Consider the following 19055-nt stretch of genomic DNA (forward strand, 5'->3'; position numbering starts at 1 on the left):
TTTCTTTAAAATATTGAAATATTTTTTTGTTGTTCAGGAGTAAAAATTCCTAACACCAGAAAGTTTTTCATATCCACCTTCACCACCGCTCTCTTGTTATTCGAGCAGTTTTTGGCCCACCCCTGCGAACTCTTTGCCCGAGACTTGTCAAGCATATGAAACGAAAAAAGTTCAATTGGAAATCAGAAAAGTAAATAAAATTTTTAGTTTTGTTCTTTTTCTTGAAATTTTACAAATTCATCTGAAAGTGGTTTTCAATTTAAATTAAAACGGTTTATTTTATTAATTTTCCATCATCAATAAACCTTTTGTTGACGTTTTCATTAAGCACAGAAAGAAAATTACTTTTCGTCGTACGCCCCTATCATTTATCACCCTCCCTAAAACTCCACCTCAAAAACACCCCAAAAAAGAGCAAAAACAAAACCAAATCAGTCGATTTTCGTTCGTCGCGGGTTTTGCATCGATTTTTGGAGATTTCTCCCAGCTGGCAGCTGGCCTTCTGTCTGCCTGGTGTTGTTGTGGTCTTCCCGAAACTAATTGCAAATAATTGCAGTGTGCTCATTTGAAGATAATCTGGTTTTTACGCACATCAGCTGCAATATGTGAGAAATTAGAAAGAGGCCCCGCAAAATAAACAGTTAAAACGCCCAGCAGCAGCAGCAGAAGTTCCAGCTTCACCAGGGTAAGTCAGTCAGTTCCAGTGAAAATTGTAATGTTTTTAATTAGGTGGCGAGGGTGGGGCGATCTTTCACGATGTCACGGATGATCTAAATTATAATATAATCGAATATAATAATAATTTTCTTCAAATAAGTGGAACATTTCGATGAAAATGTGAAGCACTTATTGCTTCGTTATAAAACATACACTTTTTCTACCTTTGCATAAAATCAAAATTAGATTAGGCCGAGGATTAGGCTTTATTTCCTTAGATTTCTATTGTCACAAGCTAGACCTTATCATGACACCTTAAGACGACCTATGGAGTGTGAACATTAACCTTAAAACGATAACAATAAGTTTAGATTTAGCCACTGAATCCGCATTGTAAATGCGGCCCTGATACTGTTCATGGGTCATGGGAAAAATTTAATTTTACTTTTACATTTCAGAAACGAGAAAACCTAATCTTGAAAGATTCTCAGAGAAACTAATGCAAAGTTGTTGTACTTTTGCATTTTTTCAGAAAGGTTGAAAAGTGTCCAGGTTTGAAAAAATAATATAATTTTTTTTTTCATTATTCATCATATCTGCAAACGCAAATTTAAAGTTTCAATGGTTAGTATAAATTGAAGGGAATTTAAAATACTTGTCTACGACTGTATTAGAGTCGTTCTTCTTAACCATGGATGCCTAAAGTTTTTGATCGGCAGGCATAATTTAAAACTCGCAAATGTGGAAAATTATTAAAAATAATATTTACGTTATTATCTTTAACATTATAAAAGACCCTTTGTTTGTAAGAAATTTTAATCCCTCGGCCTGTTCAAGATCAAGCAATTTGAACAATGCATATAGAACAACTGCGATATTTTATTCATGCATTAAGTTTAACTTATGATGATTCGTTGTTGGGAATGTTCAGCAGTTTTTCCTCTAATTTTAATAATAAAAAATACATTTTTTTTGTCTCTAAATAAAGGCCCAAAAACTTTTTTTTTCAATCATATTAAATGTTAGAGTTTGAAATTTTTTAATTCAAAAAATTTTGGAAAATGTTACATAATTTTCGTTCTCTGTTGTGCCTGTTATGACCTTTTTTATGCTTTATCCAAACAACTATCGGTCCAATCTTCGATATCTTTCAAGAAAAATGGGAATTTTTCTGATCTTTACAACAACAAAAAATCAGTGGTAATCAAGATCATGACTTATAAAATCACGTTTTCAACTAATAATCACAAAAAAATAATTGTTAGAACTCGAAAACGGTGCACGATATCGAAATTTGTGTAGAGTACTTTTCAATTACAAATTTGATTCTACACCAAAAAATAAAGCTTTTTCGATTGACCACATTTTTTAAAAGTATGTTTTATTTCGAAAAACACTGCCAAATGAACTTGTGCTCATAAAAAATTGTGTATCAAAAAAATAAATTTAAAATGAATTAGATCCGCCATCCATTTTTTTTTGTGTGAAAAGTCGAAAAAATGGGTAAATGTTTTGAAAGTGCAAGTTTTTTTTGGAGAAATTCTATGAAGGGATTATTATACTACGACGACCAAACAAACAAACCTTTTGATAGTTTGGAAGTTTGCTTGCTATGTTTGTTTGCCTGCATTTGTTTGCAGAAACTTCAGTCTGCATACATATTGCTCACGAGTTTGCCGCGAATAAGTTTGCGAGTTTGGCAAACAAACAAAAACACGAAAAATTGCGAATTTGTTTGTTAGTTTGTCATGGTCTAATACCTCCTGAAGCAATACCTACAACTTCGTCGAAACCATCAAATAGAAAATCCCTTATGAAGATTTTTAAATATTTTTTTGGCCAGCTGCCTAAATTATATGAAATCTTGTATAGACGCATTTACACAGAAAGTTAAAAAAAAGAAAAGAAAATACAGCAAAAATAATTGTTGACCAAATTCTCAGAATTGCTCAGAATGAAAATTAACTAATTCGACGGTAACATTTCAAAAGGCATCATGTACATTTTGACACTTTCTGGGTTATCGTATATTCTGAAAGTACTTCTAATAAGCTACTTCTCCACCAAAAATGAGCAAAAGTTACTTCAGTAAAGTCTGTTTAATCATGATTTTAAATAAAGTAACATAAACAAAATCTCTGCCATCAGCAGTCCCTGTTTATATAGCCCTGTCAACCTGTCAAACAAAAGGCTACATAAACCTCGTGACGAAAAAAAAGCAACATGAAAAAAGCGCCATGTAGGGGAAATATGCCCATTTTAAGCCTAATAAGCGGTCGTGTTTGAATGATGCTGGATAATCTGGATTGTTCCTTGAAATTTACTAAAACCAAGTACACCAACGAGTAGAGCAACCTTTTGTGAACATTTCTGTTTATTTTCACTTTTATTAAAAGTTATGCTATTCCTTTTACAAGCATTTAAAAAAAATATTTCAAAGATGCATTCTAATCAGTCGAGTGCATTGGGCAACGCCCATTTTTCTATTTTCAGCTTAGTTCTTTTTTCTTCCAGCGCTCTTTTGGGTCTGCTTAGTGCTGCCAAAATTGATGAAATTTTAAGCGAACACTCACGAAAAGTAGCATTTATAGCGAAAGTTTCCTGGCAGCACTTGCTCACTCTAACAGGCACTGCTCCAGCATGTTGGTGGTGTTGGTGGTTCTTTATTTGCCTTCGCTCCTCGCTCGTTTTCTTCAGCCTTCGATTGGAATGTGTAGTCAAAACTGAAATGTCAAAAGACTTAGCGCGTTTGTTTTTTTGATGGTGCTTGCTAATTATTTACATTTTTCGGGATTATTTTCCAAGTGAGTGACTAAGTAATGGTCAAAAGAACTTGTTGCCGGTAGTTGGAAGCAATTTTATATCTGATGCGCTTTGAAATCGTTAGCGCAAGTGAGAAGACATTCATGGCGGCTTTCGTTAAGCAGATAACCTCTCATCTTGCGTGTGGATGTGTGTGCCACCAAAATGATGAGAAATGGTCTCGCAAAATAGAAATTATGATCAAAAGTGCATTAAATTTGCTCTTTTTGGCCAGCAAATGGTATAAATTTGCGTGCTTACTAGTGGCGGTGCTGTTGCTGGATAGTTTATAGCCTAAATAGTATTTATGGAGCTTAAATCGAGCATCAAACTCTCTATATGACGAAGATAGGTGTTTGATTAGAAAGGGTATATTTCCCCTACATTCGGCGAAGAAAAACGAATCATATCAAAGCGCCCCCCTCAGTGACAGCCAGCAGGGTGATATCGACGTTGGTGATTTCAAAAGAAGTTATGTTTGTTTTTCTCAAATAAAATTACGGAAATAATGTTTAATTGAATATGGATGATCAAGTATCAACAAAAGCAACGTTTTTCATCGTTTGTTATCATTAGAACATCTTATTTTGCTTTTATATAAAAATGGTAATTGAAAATGGATGCTCAACATTCAAATGCGTTTTTCTCAAAACGCATGGTTTGTACATGATGCTTTTTGAAATGTTGGCATCGAATTGTATCGGCTCTTAAAGCTAATCTTTCAATCTCTTGGGAAAATTAAATTTTCAAAATTTTGAAACAAAATGTCTTACAAAAAGCTTTATCCATTGCACGGTGGTCCAGATTGCAAAATTAAGTGGAAAAGTGATTTTTCGATGAACGATGCCAAAGTGTCAAAATATCGATTTTTGGTCACATTTTGGGTTTATATTTCGATGCCCGTGTGCTCGGGTGCACCCCATTTGGCATAATGGACATTTGGCATAACGGGTTTTCAAGAAGGACGTTTGGCATAATTGGTCCAAGACATCAGGGACGTTTGGCATAATGGACATTTGGCATAATGGACGTTTGGCATAACTCGTTCAAAAACCATCAAGGACGTTTGGCATAATTATTGCTAGCTTTTTTGTATTTTTTTAAATATTTTTTCCTATTTTCTAACTAAACATATAATTTTACTTAAAAAGATGATTTTTTTTTTAAGAAATCAAGTATCTTTGTCATTTTCTCCCAATAGATGTAATTTTTCCCCTTTTTTTGAATATTTCTTTTAAAAAAGCTTTAAAATGCAATTTTTCATAAATTTACTTAAAAATGTATTTAAAAATAGTTTGTATAATATCAAGATATTTCTTCTTTGAAATACTCTGCTGCTTATTTTTTGTATAAAATTGTTCCTTCTTTTATTTTAAATTCAACCTAACAAAGTGATGTAAGTTTTGCCAGTCTTTAAATATTTTACATAAAGATTTTTTACTATTTTCCCTTTTCCCTTCTTTTTAAAATCAACCTAAATAATGTATCTGCATTTTGCTCTTCTTTAAAGAAATGCAATAAGTTTTTTAAAGCAATTTTCCCTTCTTTTATTTTAAAACTTAAAGAAGGCAAAATCATTCAAAAGCTGTGCAAGCTGTGTTTTTCAATATTTTGCAATTATTGTTTTTTATGCAATTTTCTCTTCTTTTATATTCAACCTAATGGATGTACATTTTTTCTATCATTAAATAGTAGGCAAATGAGTTGTTATGAAATTTTCCCTTCTTTTATTTTAATTTCAACTTTTAGAAGGGAACATCTCTGAAAAAAATCTTTTTGAATATTTGAAACTTTCCCTTCTTTTATATAAAAATCAACTTATAGAAGGAAAAGTCTCTTTAAAGATTAACATTTTGCTACTCTTTAAATGTTTGACAATCGCATTATTTTTTATGTTTTTCACTTACATTTATTCAAAAAATCAATTTAATTATTATTTATTATTTTAAATTGTGCTTTTTTAATAAATGCTAATTATATTGAAAGAGGAAAAATGTAAAGCTAACAAGAGATATTTCCTTCTTTAAACTAAATTTTAAATAAAGGTATGAAGACTTCATTGAAATGCTTTATTGTGAATTATTCAAAAAGGAAACAATTTACTATTGTGGAAAAAATATAGAGATACCTTATTTTTTCGAAACAAATGATAATCTCTTATAGTAATATAAAAAACAATACATTTACATTTGTAAAAATGAAAAATACAGTAAAAAAAAAAACAGTAATAATTATGCCAAACGTCCATTATGCCAAACGTCCTTAATGATTTTTGAACAAGTTATGCCAAACGTCCATTATGCCAAACATCCTTCTTGAAAACCCGTTATGCCAAATGTCCATCATGCCAAATGGGGTACACCCGGTATTAATTTTCCATTCTGTTATTTTTGGTAGGGAAAAATAAGCCGTTTCGTTTCGCCAGAAGGGCAGGAAAAGTTGACAGTTTCACAGTGGAATTGCAAAAAGAACTTTTTGCAATTCCGTCGTGAAACAACTTACTTTTCCTGTCATTCTTGAACGACGAAATAGCCTACTTTTCTGTACCAAAAATAACAGAATCGAATAGAAACACTTTTCAAAATAAATGCTGAAAAGTTGAACTTTTCAGCACTTGTTTCGAAAAGTAACACTTTTCAACATTTTTTTGATTTAAACTTTTTGTTGAAAATTTGACAAAAAATTTCACTCAGTGTGTGTTTTTTGGAATTGCAAAAAATATTGTATGGAACTCGTTGCAAAACTTGATTTTTTCAGCACTCTTCGTATTTATCCAACTCGGTGAACCTCGTTGGATAAATGTACGACTCGTGCTGAAAAAATCCTATTTTTGCACCTTGTTGCATAAACTACTATTTTGCAATTCCGTCGAGAAACTACTCACTTTTCCTGTCATTCTTGAACGACGAAATAGCCTACTTTTTGTACCAAAAATAACAGAATCGAATAGCAACACTTTTCAAAATAAATGCTAAAAAGTTCTACTTTTCAGCACTCAAATGGGATAAATGTACGACTCGTGTTGAAAAAATGATTTTTTTTGCAACTTGTAGCATAAACAACTATATCAGTATCCATTAGAATGCTGAAAAGCTCATCTTTTCAGCCCTTGTATCGAAACATTATACTTTCCGAATCTTTTTTGAACACATATATTGACGAAAACTCGGTAAACCTCGTTGGATACATGTTCGAGTCGTGCTTAACATCTTCTTTTTGCAACTTGTTGCATAAACTATTACCCAAGTAACAATTTAAGTTTTAAAACGATCTAGAAGAGATTATTAAGAGTCGTTGGTCAAAAATGGTTATAAAACATTTTAGTCCTACATGCTGTATTAAACACGAGTTAAAGCTGAGTTAAGTGCAAAGTGGACTATTTTAGGAGGTTATGAAGATCAATTTTCAAGGATGTTTTAAAACGATATAATCTAGCAGATAAGTTTTAGCAATGTCTTCAAAGACTCTTGCTGAATTAAATAAATCTTGTGTAAATGATAAATGGTTTTGGAGTATCCTGGAAGACTTCTTAGCGACTGAAATAAATCAAGATATAAATGGAACAGCTCTTGAAGAAAACCAAACGTGCCTTAACTAGATCTTATTGAATTCAAAAATATTATCATCAAAACCATTCTGTCTTATAGTGTACCCTACTTGATTAGCAAGTATTAGAAAATTATACAAGACAAAAATTTACAAGGAAAATGCTATATTGAAAAATAAAACATGCATAATTTAGTGAACATATCCAAAAAGTTCATGCCATTAAAAAATGATCGAATAATTTTTCAAGATGCCTCGAAAAAATACTGCTCGCCTTGTTGAATCTTTAAATAACCTACAAGATTTTCATGCCAAAATACGTTTAATTTCTGATATCTCTCAAATATTCAACATGGCTGCGATTTTTTGCCCAATTTCTTGCCTCTCAATATGGCGAAAATCGTTAAACCATTCTTTTCTTGATTAAAACCATGTTAAATGTAATTATTCTAAGCATGCTCTTGGTGGGGACTTCTGAAGAACTGTAGGACTTGTGAAAGACTTGATATTGCTTTAACCAAGGCTAAATCACACGTTGCACTGGCCGTAGCGCATGCTTGTATCGATGGTGGAAAATAGATCCGGGTAGTGAAAATTTCTGGACCAACACGGGAAAAGGGTGGACAAAAATTTCGACTGTGTAGCTAATTTTCAGGTTCACATTACTCGGACACTCAAACAACAGCAATCCTCTCCAGCTTTCTTCCGCAAAGGGGATTTAGATGAGTAGTTACCTGTTGTCTAAGAACTTTAATAATAATTGTTCCAAATTTGCATGCGCCCTTTTTGATTGTTGCTGTAGATTTGATCATAATTTTCTCTCTAAATAAATAAACACAATAATAGCTCTGTTTTTTATTCATATAACATTAACAATACTGCGGAAAAACATACTACATGACAAAACGTATTCCAAAGTGTCAATTATTTGGTTTGGCTTTATTTCGTCACATATTCTATATTTCACTTTATCATGAACATGATCATGGTTTTCGTCACTTTTTCTTTATTTCACATACACATTTACAACGTTTGTCATAGGTTTCATCTGCCACAGAAAAAATAATCACAAATAACACTTTTTATTCTCTTATTAATCGATCACCTAACCTCTAAACTGCACTGAACAAACTGAGCGTAGCAATACATGCAACAAAATATTCATGGTTTTAATTAAGCCATTTCTAAAACTGAAGAGTTTTAATCTTATCTTCAGGAAGCCGTTGTGAATTTAAAACATTCTTGAACAAATCAACTTATTCTTGGACAAGAAAATGCCGTTTTGGAAGTTGAAATAGTTAATTTGAACGCTAGTCAAGTTAAAAATTAAAAAAATAACAGATTTGCTGCCTCGTTAGTTTTCATCCAATGATGGATTACGAATCAGCATAGACATTGCACAACACTAATTTTCTTCAATCCTCAGAAAAAATCACAAACTAGGGACGGCATGGTTCGACTGCTCCTTGAATAATTTTAACCGCAAACAAATCACTTTTCGCTTTAAATGGTTTTCACAGAGATAGCAACAATAATGGTAACGGAATTTTTATTTCATAATCTGTAAATTCACACAAAATGTCTCCTGCAACTGCGCTGCTGCTGCTGCTCCATGATTGAAATGTTGCTTTTGACAGCTAAAGTCCTACGGTTTTGGAACATGCAACTACTAGCACAATTGGTTTTAAGATGGTTTTATTTGAGTCACTAAAAGAATGCTTGAAAATCTTATTTAAACTAATAAATAAAGCTGTTTCGAGAGTCTTGAAAACCTACTAGAAAAGTTTTCAAGATATCTTGAAAGAAAAGCGAGGATAGAACTTGATAGGATAATTCAAAGTTGTTATGAAACTTGGTAACATTTTCCAAAGCTTTAATAAAACTTGTGAAGAGTATTAGGCAAATCGTTTGTTACTTGGGATTATTCTTTAGCAATTGTTAGTTTTTGCCCCCAGTTATTTTGGGAAATATTAAAAGGGGAAAACAACAGTTTTAAACAATTTAAATGCTAATCATCCCCGTGACTTTCCATCTCCCGCTACCGTGAAAAATCATCCTAACTGCCCCAAATCGCTACTACAACTAACTTCGTCATCAGCTGCCGCTGCGAAAAACTGCCAAGCTTAACAATTTTCCCCTTTTATTTTCCAGCAATCTGTGGCGTGTTTGTTCGGCAGCCGCCGATATTGGATAACACCATCTTCAACCATCTACTCTCACCTCCAAAAGAGTTATCTCGAACAAGCAAACAAACAGAAGAAAAGTGTGGCCGCAGGAAAACTCAATCGCGTGAAAAGTTACGTTTACGTGCGACTCTCCAGGCCTTAATTAATCGTTCGAGAAGGGGGGCGACAAAACATATAAATCTTCAAAAAATAAGCCTGCAGCAGAAGAATCGACATTGGCTAAGAGGAGGTACGTTTTCGATTTTTCTAGTTTAGTTTGTTTTAGTTTGCCTCTTTCGCGTGTACTTTATTTTGTTTCACTTTTTATGTTTCTTCACTTTTTGTCACGGTTTGATGCTGCCTGCTCTGCATGTTTTCTTTTCTCGCGTTTCAAATTCACTTTTTTTACTCTTGCTCTTGCTCACTCTCTAGTGTTTATTTACGTTTTTCGAGCCGCTTTTTTATGTAAGGGCGTAGCCGCCGCCATCAACGCATTGGAGAGCGCTCGGTGTGCGTATCGAAATTGATATTGCTAGGAGGCCGCAGCTGACCCAGTTTCGGCAAAAAAAAAATAGTTTGTCCAAAGTGTTTAAAGTTAAACACACAAACTTCTTGTGAACAGAAGGAGACGAGGTGAGGAAAGGTGGGTGTGTTTTGGGTTGACCTTGTGCAATTTGGATGTTTCGCGCGATTTGGTCATCGGGACAGGTAAAAATCGAGGCTTCTTGCCCGCTATGCATGCAGGTCGTTGCCGTCCAGCGTTTAGCATTCGTCGATGAATAATTCATTAGCGTCCACGAACCGGTGTGGGATTTGAATAACTGGAAACCGCGGGCCGGGTGAACTACTGATACTGGGTTATCTCTGAATGATGTCGTGATTCACTATTGCAAATTTAGATTTTTGGTTAGAGAACAGTGATTTTCATATTTGAACTAATTGTTTTTTAAATCAATTGTTTAAAATTTAAAGTATTTACGTTAGATTCAAAACTATTCATTATTCTATTAAATGATTTACAATTAAATAGAAGAAGGAGACAACAATGCTAGACTTTTCAATTATCCTCACTCTTCAAAAATTGAGAAATTAGTCCTTTTCAAATACTATCTGTAATTTTAATGATTACAAAAACAAATCTGACGATCAGTTACTTTTGTCTGCAACGGAAATCGGATTTATTGATACATTTCAGTTAAATTGAGTAAAACATAAAAAAAACTCATTTTTAATTTTCTTTAAAATGTAAAGTTTTGGTAAATTTAATAACAAAAGGTCGAACAATCAAGTCTAAAAATTAGATAAGAGAGAGTTCTGAGCTCTTCACAATAAAAAAATAAATAAAACCAGGCAATGACCCAAGTTGGTTGTTAACTCTTGCTAAAAAAAAAGTGCATTTTCAGCATGTTTCTTAAACTACCATTTTAGCACCACTTTTTATTTTACTTTTCTGCCGTTCTACGCATAATTTCCAAAAACTAAAAAATAAAATTAAATTACAAGCCAGAATTACAAAATTTCAAAGCAAAAAGGCAAAAACTGAAACTCAAAATATTTTAAATCCAACTCAAAAATGTTAAAAATTATTATAAACGCAGGGGAATGCATTTCAAATTGTTTTCAACCAACAACGCATAAAATTACATAGACATTTTGAAGTTTAAAAACTTATCTTTTTGCCCCTGATTTTTCGGACCGTTTTTTGAGTAAGACAGGGGGAGACAAAAATATTTGCAACAGCCTTAAGCGCATACGTCACTTTATTCAATTTTTACTGTGCCAGGGTGGCCACTCAAGTCGGGAAAGTCGGGAAATAGTCGGGAATTCGCCAAAATCCGCAAAAAATCGGGAAAAAGTCGGGATATTAAATTTTTTTGTCAAAAGTCGAGAAAAGCCGGGAATTCTAAGCATACTTGTTTGAAAATTATTTTTTAACAATTGAATAATTTTGTAATATTTTGTACAATTTTCAAGTTGAATTCACTCAATTCTGCTTTAGTAACTTACTTGAAATTTAAGGTTCTTTTCAATATTTCAATATATTTGAGTATGGAAAAGCTGTTTAAGACATTCAAAATCTTAATAAATATTGGATGCCTTTGACACAGATTTTCATAATATTTTTTATGAATCAAATGATCTCTATTAATTTTTGTTAATCAAACAAGAGGTAACTTTACTGAATAACTAATATAAAAATAAAGCCTAATGGCTAGCTTAGAGTTATGATTCTATTTCATTTTGTCACATAGATTGATTATTTGAAAACAGATTCCAGCTTGAGATTGGCAATGGTTTTTTTGGCAATTTTTTTCAATTGTTTAACTATATTCATTAAGTAATTTAAAATATTTTTTTTTTCCAAATGTTGATTTTCAAACTGTAAACTAAAATATCGAATAAAATCCAAAATTGAAAACTTTTTTATGTATAGAAAACATTATTTAAGAAAATATTGAAATTGTAAAAAAAATAATCCGAGAAATTTTGAGTTATTGAAAAATTGTTTACAAAATTTGTGTCTTCAAACATTTTACTAAAAAAGTGGGAAAACATAAAATCATATCTTGATCATATCAATTGAATTCTCATTGAAAAAAAAGATTAAATAGGGGAACAGCATCTAAATCCAGTGTGTCTCTAATGTTGGCAGGTCAGAACTTTGACATGCAATTAAAGCTAATTAAATGCGTTTTCAACTGAAATCGAGTGATAAATAGCTCAATAAGAAGTGAGCAAGCAAGTTTCTACCAAAAGTTTTGCAAAATTAGTTGTTTAAATAGTGAAAATCAGCAAATTGGATGGAGTTAGGAGCGAGAGCTTAACCTGCCAAAGATACGAGAATTTCCCCTACTGACCACTAGATAAATTAACATAAAATAACAAAATTAAAAAGGGCACTTGGTAAAAAAAAATTTTTATCCTTGACATTTTGAAACTATTTGAAAGAATAATAACAGCAACCACGTTTTAATCGTTCTTCGATTTAAAATGATGATGAATTTAAAAAAAATAGGAACGAAATTTTAAGTTTAGTTATCTTTATTTTTTGCCATTTCCAGTTCCAGTCATTTGCCGATTTAAAAAATAACATGCAAGTTATGAGTATTCCTTAAGGGGTTACATACATGTAAACCGTCAAAAAAGTCAAAGCTTGGTATGAGCACACACTTAATTTTATTTAAAATCTGTTTTCAGGGGATTGAAATATACATTTTCATCTATTAACAAAACAAATTTGAAGACATTTGGTTGTATCATTGCCGAGATATAGCTATTTGAAGTGAGCAATTTAAAAAACGGGTGCCACGATATCTCAACACTGCCTAGACTAAATTGGCTCAACATTTTGGTAAAGACTCGTTCTCCTGTGTGCATGACGAAGGCCGATTTTCAAAAAGTTTATTTTAAAAAAAGATAAAATGTGTTTTTCATATAAAAAATCGTCAGTTTTTGATTTTTGCATTTTATAAAAAAGCAAAATTTAAAGCAAAAAAAAAGCTTTGTCTTGCACACGGGATATGTCTTGAAAGTCTTGTGTGTGTGTGTGTGTGCAACCAACCAAACGGGACCACGCGGTCACTTCTTACAAATTGAGTTGTTTCCATGTATTTTTTTAGCTCTCATTCTATACATGCAAATAACTCGCATAGGCATTTGGAAGGTGTTAGCTCTGCCGAGCTTCGGTGACCCATTTCTACGCTGGCTAGCCGAGCGCGAGGTACTTCAGCTTTGTCGACAAGCCCCGCCCTGAAGAACGTTTGGACCAATCGGGTTCAAACGTTATTTAGAACTTCCGAACCCTTGTCAAATGGACAAGGACCCAGCGCGTATATAGTTGATGGAGATAACAGTATTCCTAATTCCAGTCATAGCTCACCAAGTCGCGATGGCCTAGTGGTTAGCATTTTTGCTTACCAATCCAAAGAACGGGGGATCGAACCCCGACTCGAGCGACTTTGATTTTTCGTACATGTTAGAGTTTCAAGATTTATATTTCCTATACTTTCTCGTTGGGAGCAGATGGGAATCGAACCCAGGACCATTCGCTTACAAAGCGAACACCGTAACCAGTCAGCCACGGCCGCTCCTGGGATATGTCTTGAAAGTCTTCACCCCAAATTTCAGCCAATTTGGTCCACCTCATCTCGAGATATCGTGGCAGCCGTAAATCAACTCGGTATTCAGAGAAAAACGCTCAGAAAGTTTGACACTTCGCTTTGCGCATGGCAAAATTTTGAGCTAAATTCGTTTCGTATTGTTGAACTTTCAATTATTTTTCAAAGACTGATTGTTTGAGTATCTACTCTAAATCATAATAATGAATTTCCATTTTTTAAGTATTTTTTTTTTAAATTGTTGTTCAGTTTCTGTATTTACAAAAATCGCCTATTATTGGATTTTTTTAAATTCATTTAGAATTTTTTTTTCGGTTAATAGAATGATTTGAAAATAATAACATTTGAACAATTTATCGTTAAAACCCTCAACACCCAACCACCCCAATTTTTAACCGAACCTAAAATGGCCTCTTCCCATTTGCAACAACCCTTCTAAATACACTAAAACTCCAAAACTTTACAATTTTTTTGAAAATTTGAAAAATGTATTTTTGTTGTTGTCTTATTTTTGATTGTAGAGCTTAAGTATGACACCTAAACGACTCCAAATGGAGCACCCGCAGTCGAACAGTTTTTGACAGTTCGCTCCATAAGAAATACATTGTAGAAAAAAGCAAAAACTGCTCGAATGGAAGTGCCCCATTGATTTAGAATTTCTGAATCCAAGATGGTGTCCAAAATGGTGGTGATAAAATATTGAAAAAATGCATTTTTAAATTTCATAGCCAATCAAAGCCTAAAATTTGACTGAAATTGGGTCACAGAACTCAAATTTGATATAAAAACAAAAAAAAAATCCGAAGTCTCATACAAACCTTCGGATAACACTGACCAACAAAAAATGACAAAAATTACTGCGCAGGCTCAACTCGAGGGGAAGCATGAAGTTTGAGGGCCCCAGAAACACGTGCATTTTGAATTTTTCAAAAATATTTAGATAGGGCCGAATGGGTTTTCTCCAAATTTTGTATGGAGAATTAGGGCGGTTCACCGCTCTTGCATACACCCAAAAAATTGCATGCAATATGTGGGAGTTTGTTTGTTTGTTTTTGAGTTTACTGCAAATAATTTGTGAGTTTGTCAAAATTTCGAACACGAAAAGTGCGAGTTTGTTTGTTTGTTTGTTTGTCATAGTCTAATACGTCCTTAAGTAAGGTGAACGCGGAAATTTGAATCGGATTGAGTTTGAGCATGAAGTTCAAACAACCGGGAGGACGAAGTTTTTTTTTAGTATTATGGTTCTGAGTCTACAGAGTAAGATTACTAATTTATTATAAAATAACTTAAGGGGTTACATACATGTAGGAAATTCCAAAATTTCATGTTTCAGAAAATTCACTAAATTCACTAAAAAGATGATTTTCAATCACTCCTGAAAGTTTCATGAGGATATTTCGTGACTGAACTGAGTAAGAGACGATTTAAGTTCACAACTTTGCCATGCGCAAAGCGGACTGTCAAACTTTCTGAGCGTTTTTCTCTAAACACCGAATTGATTTACGGGTGCCACGATATCTCGAGATGGGATGGATCAAATTGGCTGAAATTTGGGGTGAAGACTCTCAAGACATATCCCGTGTGCATGACGAAGCCCGATTTTGAAATTACGATTTTGAAAAAAATACAAAAATCAAAAACTGAGGATTTTTTATGTGAGAAAACATTAAAATATTTTTATCTTTTTTTTTTTAATCAAGTTTTTGAAAATCGGCTTTCGTCATGCACATAAGACCAGTTTAACGAGTCTTCACCAAAATTTTGAGCCGATTTGGTCAAAACAGTGTTGAGATATCGTGGCACCAGTTTTTTGAAACTGCTAACTTAAAATAGCTATATCTCGGCAATGGTACATCCAAATGTCTTCATATTTATTTTGTAAATAGATGAAAATGTACATTTCAATGCCCTGCAAAAAGATTTTGAAAAAAAGTTTAAGTGTGTGCTCATACCAACCTCCGACATTTTTGATGATTTACATGTATGTAACTCCTTAAGGTTGAAGAAAAGAGAGAAAATTATGAATAAAATATCTTTCCAGCGATATTTGCCCTTTGCACTTTTTCTCTTATCTTTCGCTTACTTAGAAGTTACAAGAGAAACGTACCATTCTAGCCGACCATTTACATGACCGATTCTTAGCGAAGCTACACCAAAATGTCACATTTTTCAATTTTCAATGTGATTTTTAATATGAAAAAATCATTTTTATTATGATGCAATAATTGCAATGTGCTTTAAATACGTTTTCTTACCTTAAAAGAAAAGAACATTGGCCAAATGTGGTCTGCAAGCCATTGAACGTGAGAGGAGTTTTTTCATAAATCTGCTCCTTTCGTTGTCCCGTCACGAAAAGAAATGGCTGGCAAAAACTCAAATTTCAACCCATTCTTTCAGTTTAAGGAGCAAAAGATTCGTTTATTAATTTGTGATAATGTGTAGAAGAGCAAAAGTTTTTTAAATCAAACTGGCAAAACTGTAGCGATTTTTGTAGTGTGACTTTTAAAAGTCCAGTTTTACGATGTTGTCCCGTCACGCTACATTTTTATTTCAGGGGAAGCACAGATACTATATGGTTCATTCTGCATGATATTTCTTTGTAGGAAAATCAATTATCTTTCCAAATATGTAATAACATTGAGGGGTTTCTTCTATTATTTTGCCACTACAGCCAAAATGCTGAAAAAAACTTGGGATTTTTTTTAAAAAAGGAGCCGAAGAATCGGTCACAAACAGTATGCTTTATGGCATTAATAACATTGTACGTTCTTCACGCCTTGTTTGATTTTTGATAGGTTCTTAATATTTATTCCTCTATTCCACAGCGATGGACCCGTCCAAGCTGAAGGACCGCGCCTTCGTGGAGGAGTACTTTGCCAACATGAACGAAATCTCGCGCCGCATTTCGCTGGACATTGGCGAGATTAAGGCCACGTACGAGCACATCTGGGACGACCTGAGCCGGGAGGAGCAAAGCGAAATCATCAACGAGACGCTCATCAAGCCGGAGCTGACGCTCAAGTACTTTGACAGCTTCTCGACGTCGGACGACTCGTTTCGGAACATAATTGTGGACGAGGACAACAGCGACGACCGGAAGGTGAATCTGTACGATGGCAAGTCGTTGCACACGTTCCAGTTCCAGAAGACGGGACGGAAGGTCATCCACGACGAAAGTGTCGGGTTGTACCGGGACGAACACTCGGGACCGTTTGCTCACAAAACCAAAAGCCAAATCAATTTGAACATCTTTCCGTTGGAGAAGGAGAAACCCGCCGAACCTCGGAGGGTTGATTTGGGGAAGAAGTTGGACAAGGTCAAGTCGCCCAAGCTGGCGGACGGTTCGAAGGCAGGAAAGACCGCGACTTCAAAAATGACCAGCAGCCAAATTTCCTACGTGGACACCGAAAACAATGTGGTACTTCCACCGACTAAACCGGAACCGGTCGTCGCGCCGGAATTCCTGGCCAGCTTCATCTGCAGCCAAAGTGGGCCGGGTGGACCGACGTTGATCGCGGCGACCGCCGCCGTCGCGACTTCCCTGGGCAGCGACGAAGTCGACGGTCAATCGCTGGAGAATCTCGGCTTCGACGACGACAAGATCAACCTGTTTCGGCACAGCTCGCGCAGCGACAGCTTGCACCAGGCTCAGTCGTCCTCGGTAGAGGAGGACGACAAGAACTTTGACGAGCTGAACAGCTTGCTGGGCAACAGCAAGGGGTTCGACTTTCTCAACAACTGGTAAGAGGTGTGTGTGTTTTTCCCCCTTTTCCCATTCTTCCGTTAGTTTCTATCTAGTCTCTCTATAAGCAGTATAGTATAGCACGCAGACCCACGAACAACATACTCTTTATATATTCTATTAAGTATCGTCACATCATCACATCTCCCCCATCGCGATCGCGGGTTAGCTGTGCGTGATTGTCGTGTGTAAGATTAGCGCTCATGTCTCTGTATTATTCACTAACAATAATTCAAACAGACTGATTTTTTTGAACCAAAAAGATATGACGACGAAAACGAAAATCTCCATGAGAAAATACCTCAAAATTACTCAAATTACTCCTAGGAAATGTGCACTCTCGCGAGAATGTGCGAGAAAGGAAGGAGGCGATTCGCTTTGCCTGGTTTAGTACAGGAGTTTTTGTATTGGGAAATATACACAGCAGTTTGCACTTATTGAAGGTGGATTGGATTGTCTGTTTGTCTGTGGTAATATCATGTCCCAAAATCATCAACACACCAGATTGTTTGATGCTGGATTCGCTGGTTTCATGGAAAAAATCGATTAAAAAGTATGTTCCATAGCATCCCTGCTCGGAAGGCACGCCGACTGGTGAACTAATCTTGTCTAGCAATATCAAAAAGGCTCGCCGATTTGTACGTTTATTTGGTTTTAGTCGAAATCCATTGCGATCAACTGCAGTCGAAATTTATCAATCGATGGCGCTGGGAAAAGAATACATATATCTATTTTCTTGCTTTTAACATCAAATTTAATTCGGTTACCCCGTATTAGTCATATATCAATAGTTTATTGTCTATTAAATTACAAAATGCATTTTTTTATGTTTCATCTGCGCCATTTTTGCCGCCATCTTGCATTTTAAAATTCAATATTGCTTTAGCAATGTTCAGGGGTCATACTTAAAGGCTGATACGAAGCTCGGAAGGAACGCAAAACTTCATATAAAAAAAAAACACAGAAAACAGTCACGTCAAAGCAAGCGGTTCACAAACTCAAAAATTTGGAAACACTAAAATTTAGGAATTTTGAAATTGAACAAGAAATTCAAAAATATAAATACACATAAAAACACATTTGAAAATTGAGAAATAAAAAAAATCTGAGATTTAAAAACCTTAAAATAAAAAAAATACATGTAAAAAAATACAATAAGGTACAAATTTAATGCTCAAAAAAATTCAAATTCATATTCCAAAATTTTAAAATTTGAATTTAAAATATTTAAAATTCAAAAAATCAAAATTAAAAAAAAGTCGACAATTTTTAAAAAATATAAAGGGTTTAAAACATAAAAAAAAATCAAATGCTACAAAATTACAAATTTCAAAGAAATTATAATTTCAAACTTCAACTATTAAGGGAGCTTTCTATTATTACGTAACGCAGTTGGGGGGAGGAAGGGGGGTCGAAGGCTATGTTACGCTCCATACAATTATTCTTAAAATTTGTATGAAAGTTTTGTTACGAGAGGGAGTCCAAAAATCTTTTTTTTTTCGTTGCGTAATAAAAGAACGATCCCTTAAATTAAAAAATATAAATCAAAAATTCTAAACCCCTAAAAACTACCTAATTTAAAAAAAAATCCAGAAATTTGAATTTTTTTAATCCGTTGCCCGAAGTCCTCGCTAAATTTCCAATCTCTAAATTGTCTAAATTTTAGTTTGTGGTCTGAAAAATGACTCCAAAGATGTCTAATTTTTTGTAATAGATGACGGCATTTGAGAATTTGGGAATCCAAAGAAGAGTTTAAAATAGAAAATTATTTGTTTTTAAGAATTTTAGAAATTTTAGAATTCAAGAATTTAAGAACAAGAATTGACAAATTTGAGAATTTAAGAATTTTAGAATTTGAGAATTTAAGAATTTAAGGGTGCACAGGAACGAAGGAAGTTGTTGTCTTCTTATTCCAAAAAAGGGAAACTTACGGACCCAATCCTGCAATAACGGGAATGTAAAATTTATCAAACTTTGTTGTAAATTACTTTGTGGACAGTACATTAGGGGATGAATAAAAAAATA

The 19055-nt window shown here is 33.9% G+C and overlaps 1 protein-coding gene across 1 annotated transcript; it reads left to right on the forward strand.

The window, feature by feature from the left end:
* The first annotated feature begins 393 nt into the window (after positions 1-393).
* Positions 394-17472, forward strand: LOC120415629 (uncharacterized). The gene is made up of 3 exons (XM_039577227.2): positions 394-685; positions 9157-9420; positions 16114-17472. The coding sequence occupies exon 3, from the start codon at positions 16116-16118 to the stop codon at positions 17031-17033; it is 918 nt and encodes a 305-aa protein (XP_039433161.1). The 5' UTR covers positions 394-685; positions 9157-9420; positions 16114-16115; the 3' UTR covers positions 17034-17472.
* Positions 17473-19055: the final 1583 nt, after the last annotated feature.

Source organism: Culex pipiens, chromosome 1, assembly GCF_016801865.2.
Source record: "Culex pipiens pallens isolate TS chromosome 1, TS_CPP_V2, whole genome shotgun sequence".
NCBI classification, from domain to species: Eukaryota; Metazoa; Arthropoda; class Insecta; order Diptera; family Culicidae; genus Culex; species Culex pipiens.

What these genes read in the sequence shown, in the direction of transcription:
- LOC120415629 (XM_039577227.2), top strand. Translation starts at nt 16,116, where the DNA reads ATGGACCCGTCCAAGCTGAAGGACCGCGCCTTCGTGGAGGAGTACTTT.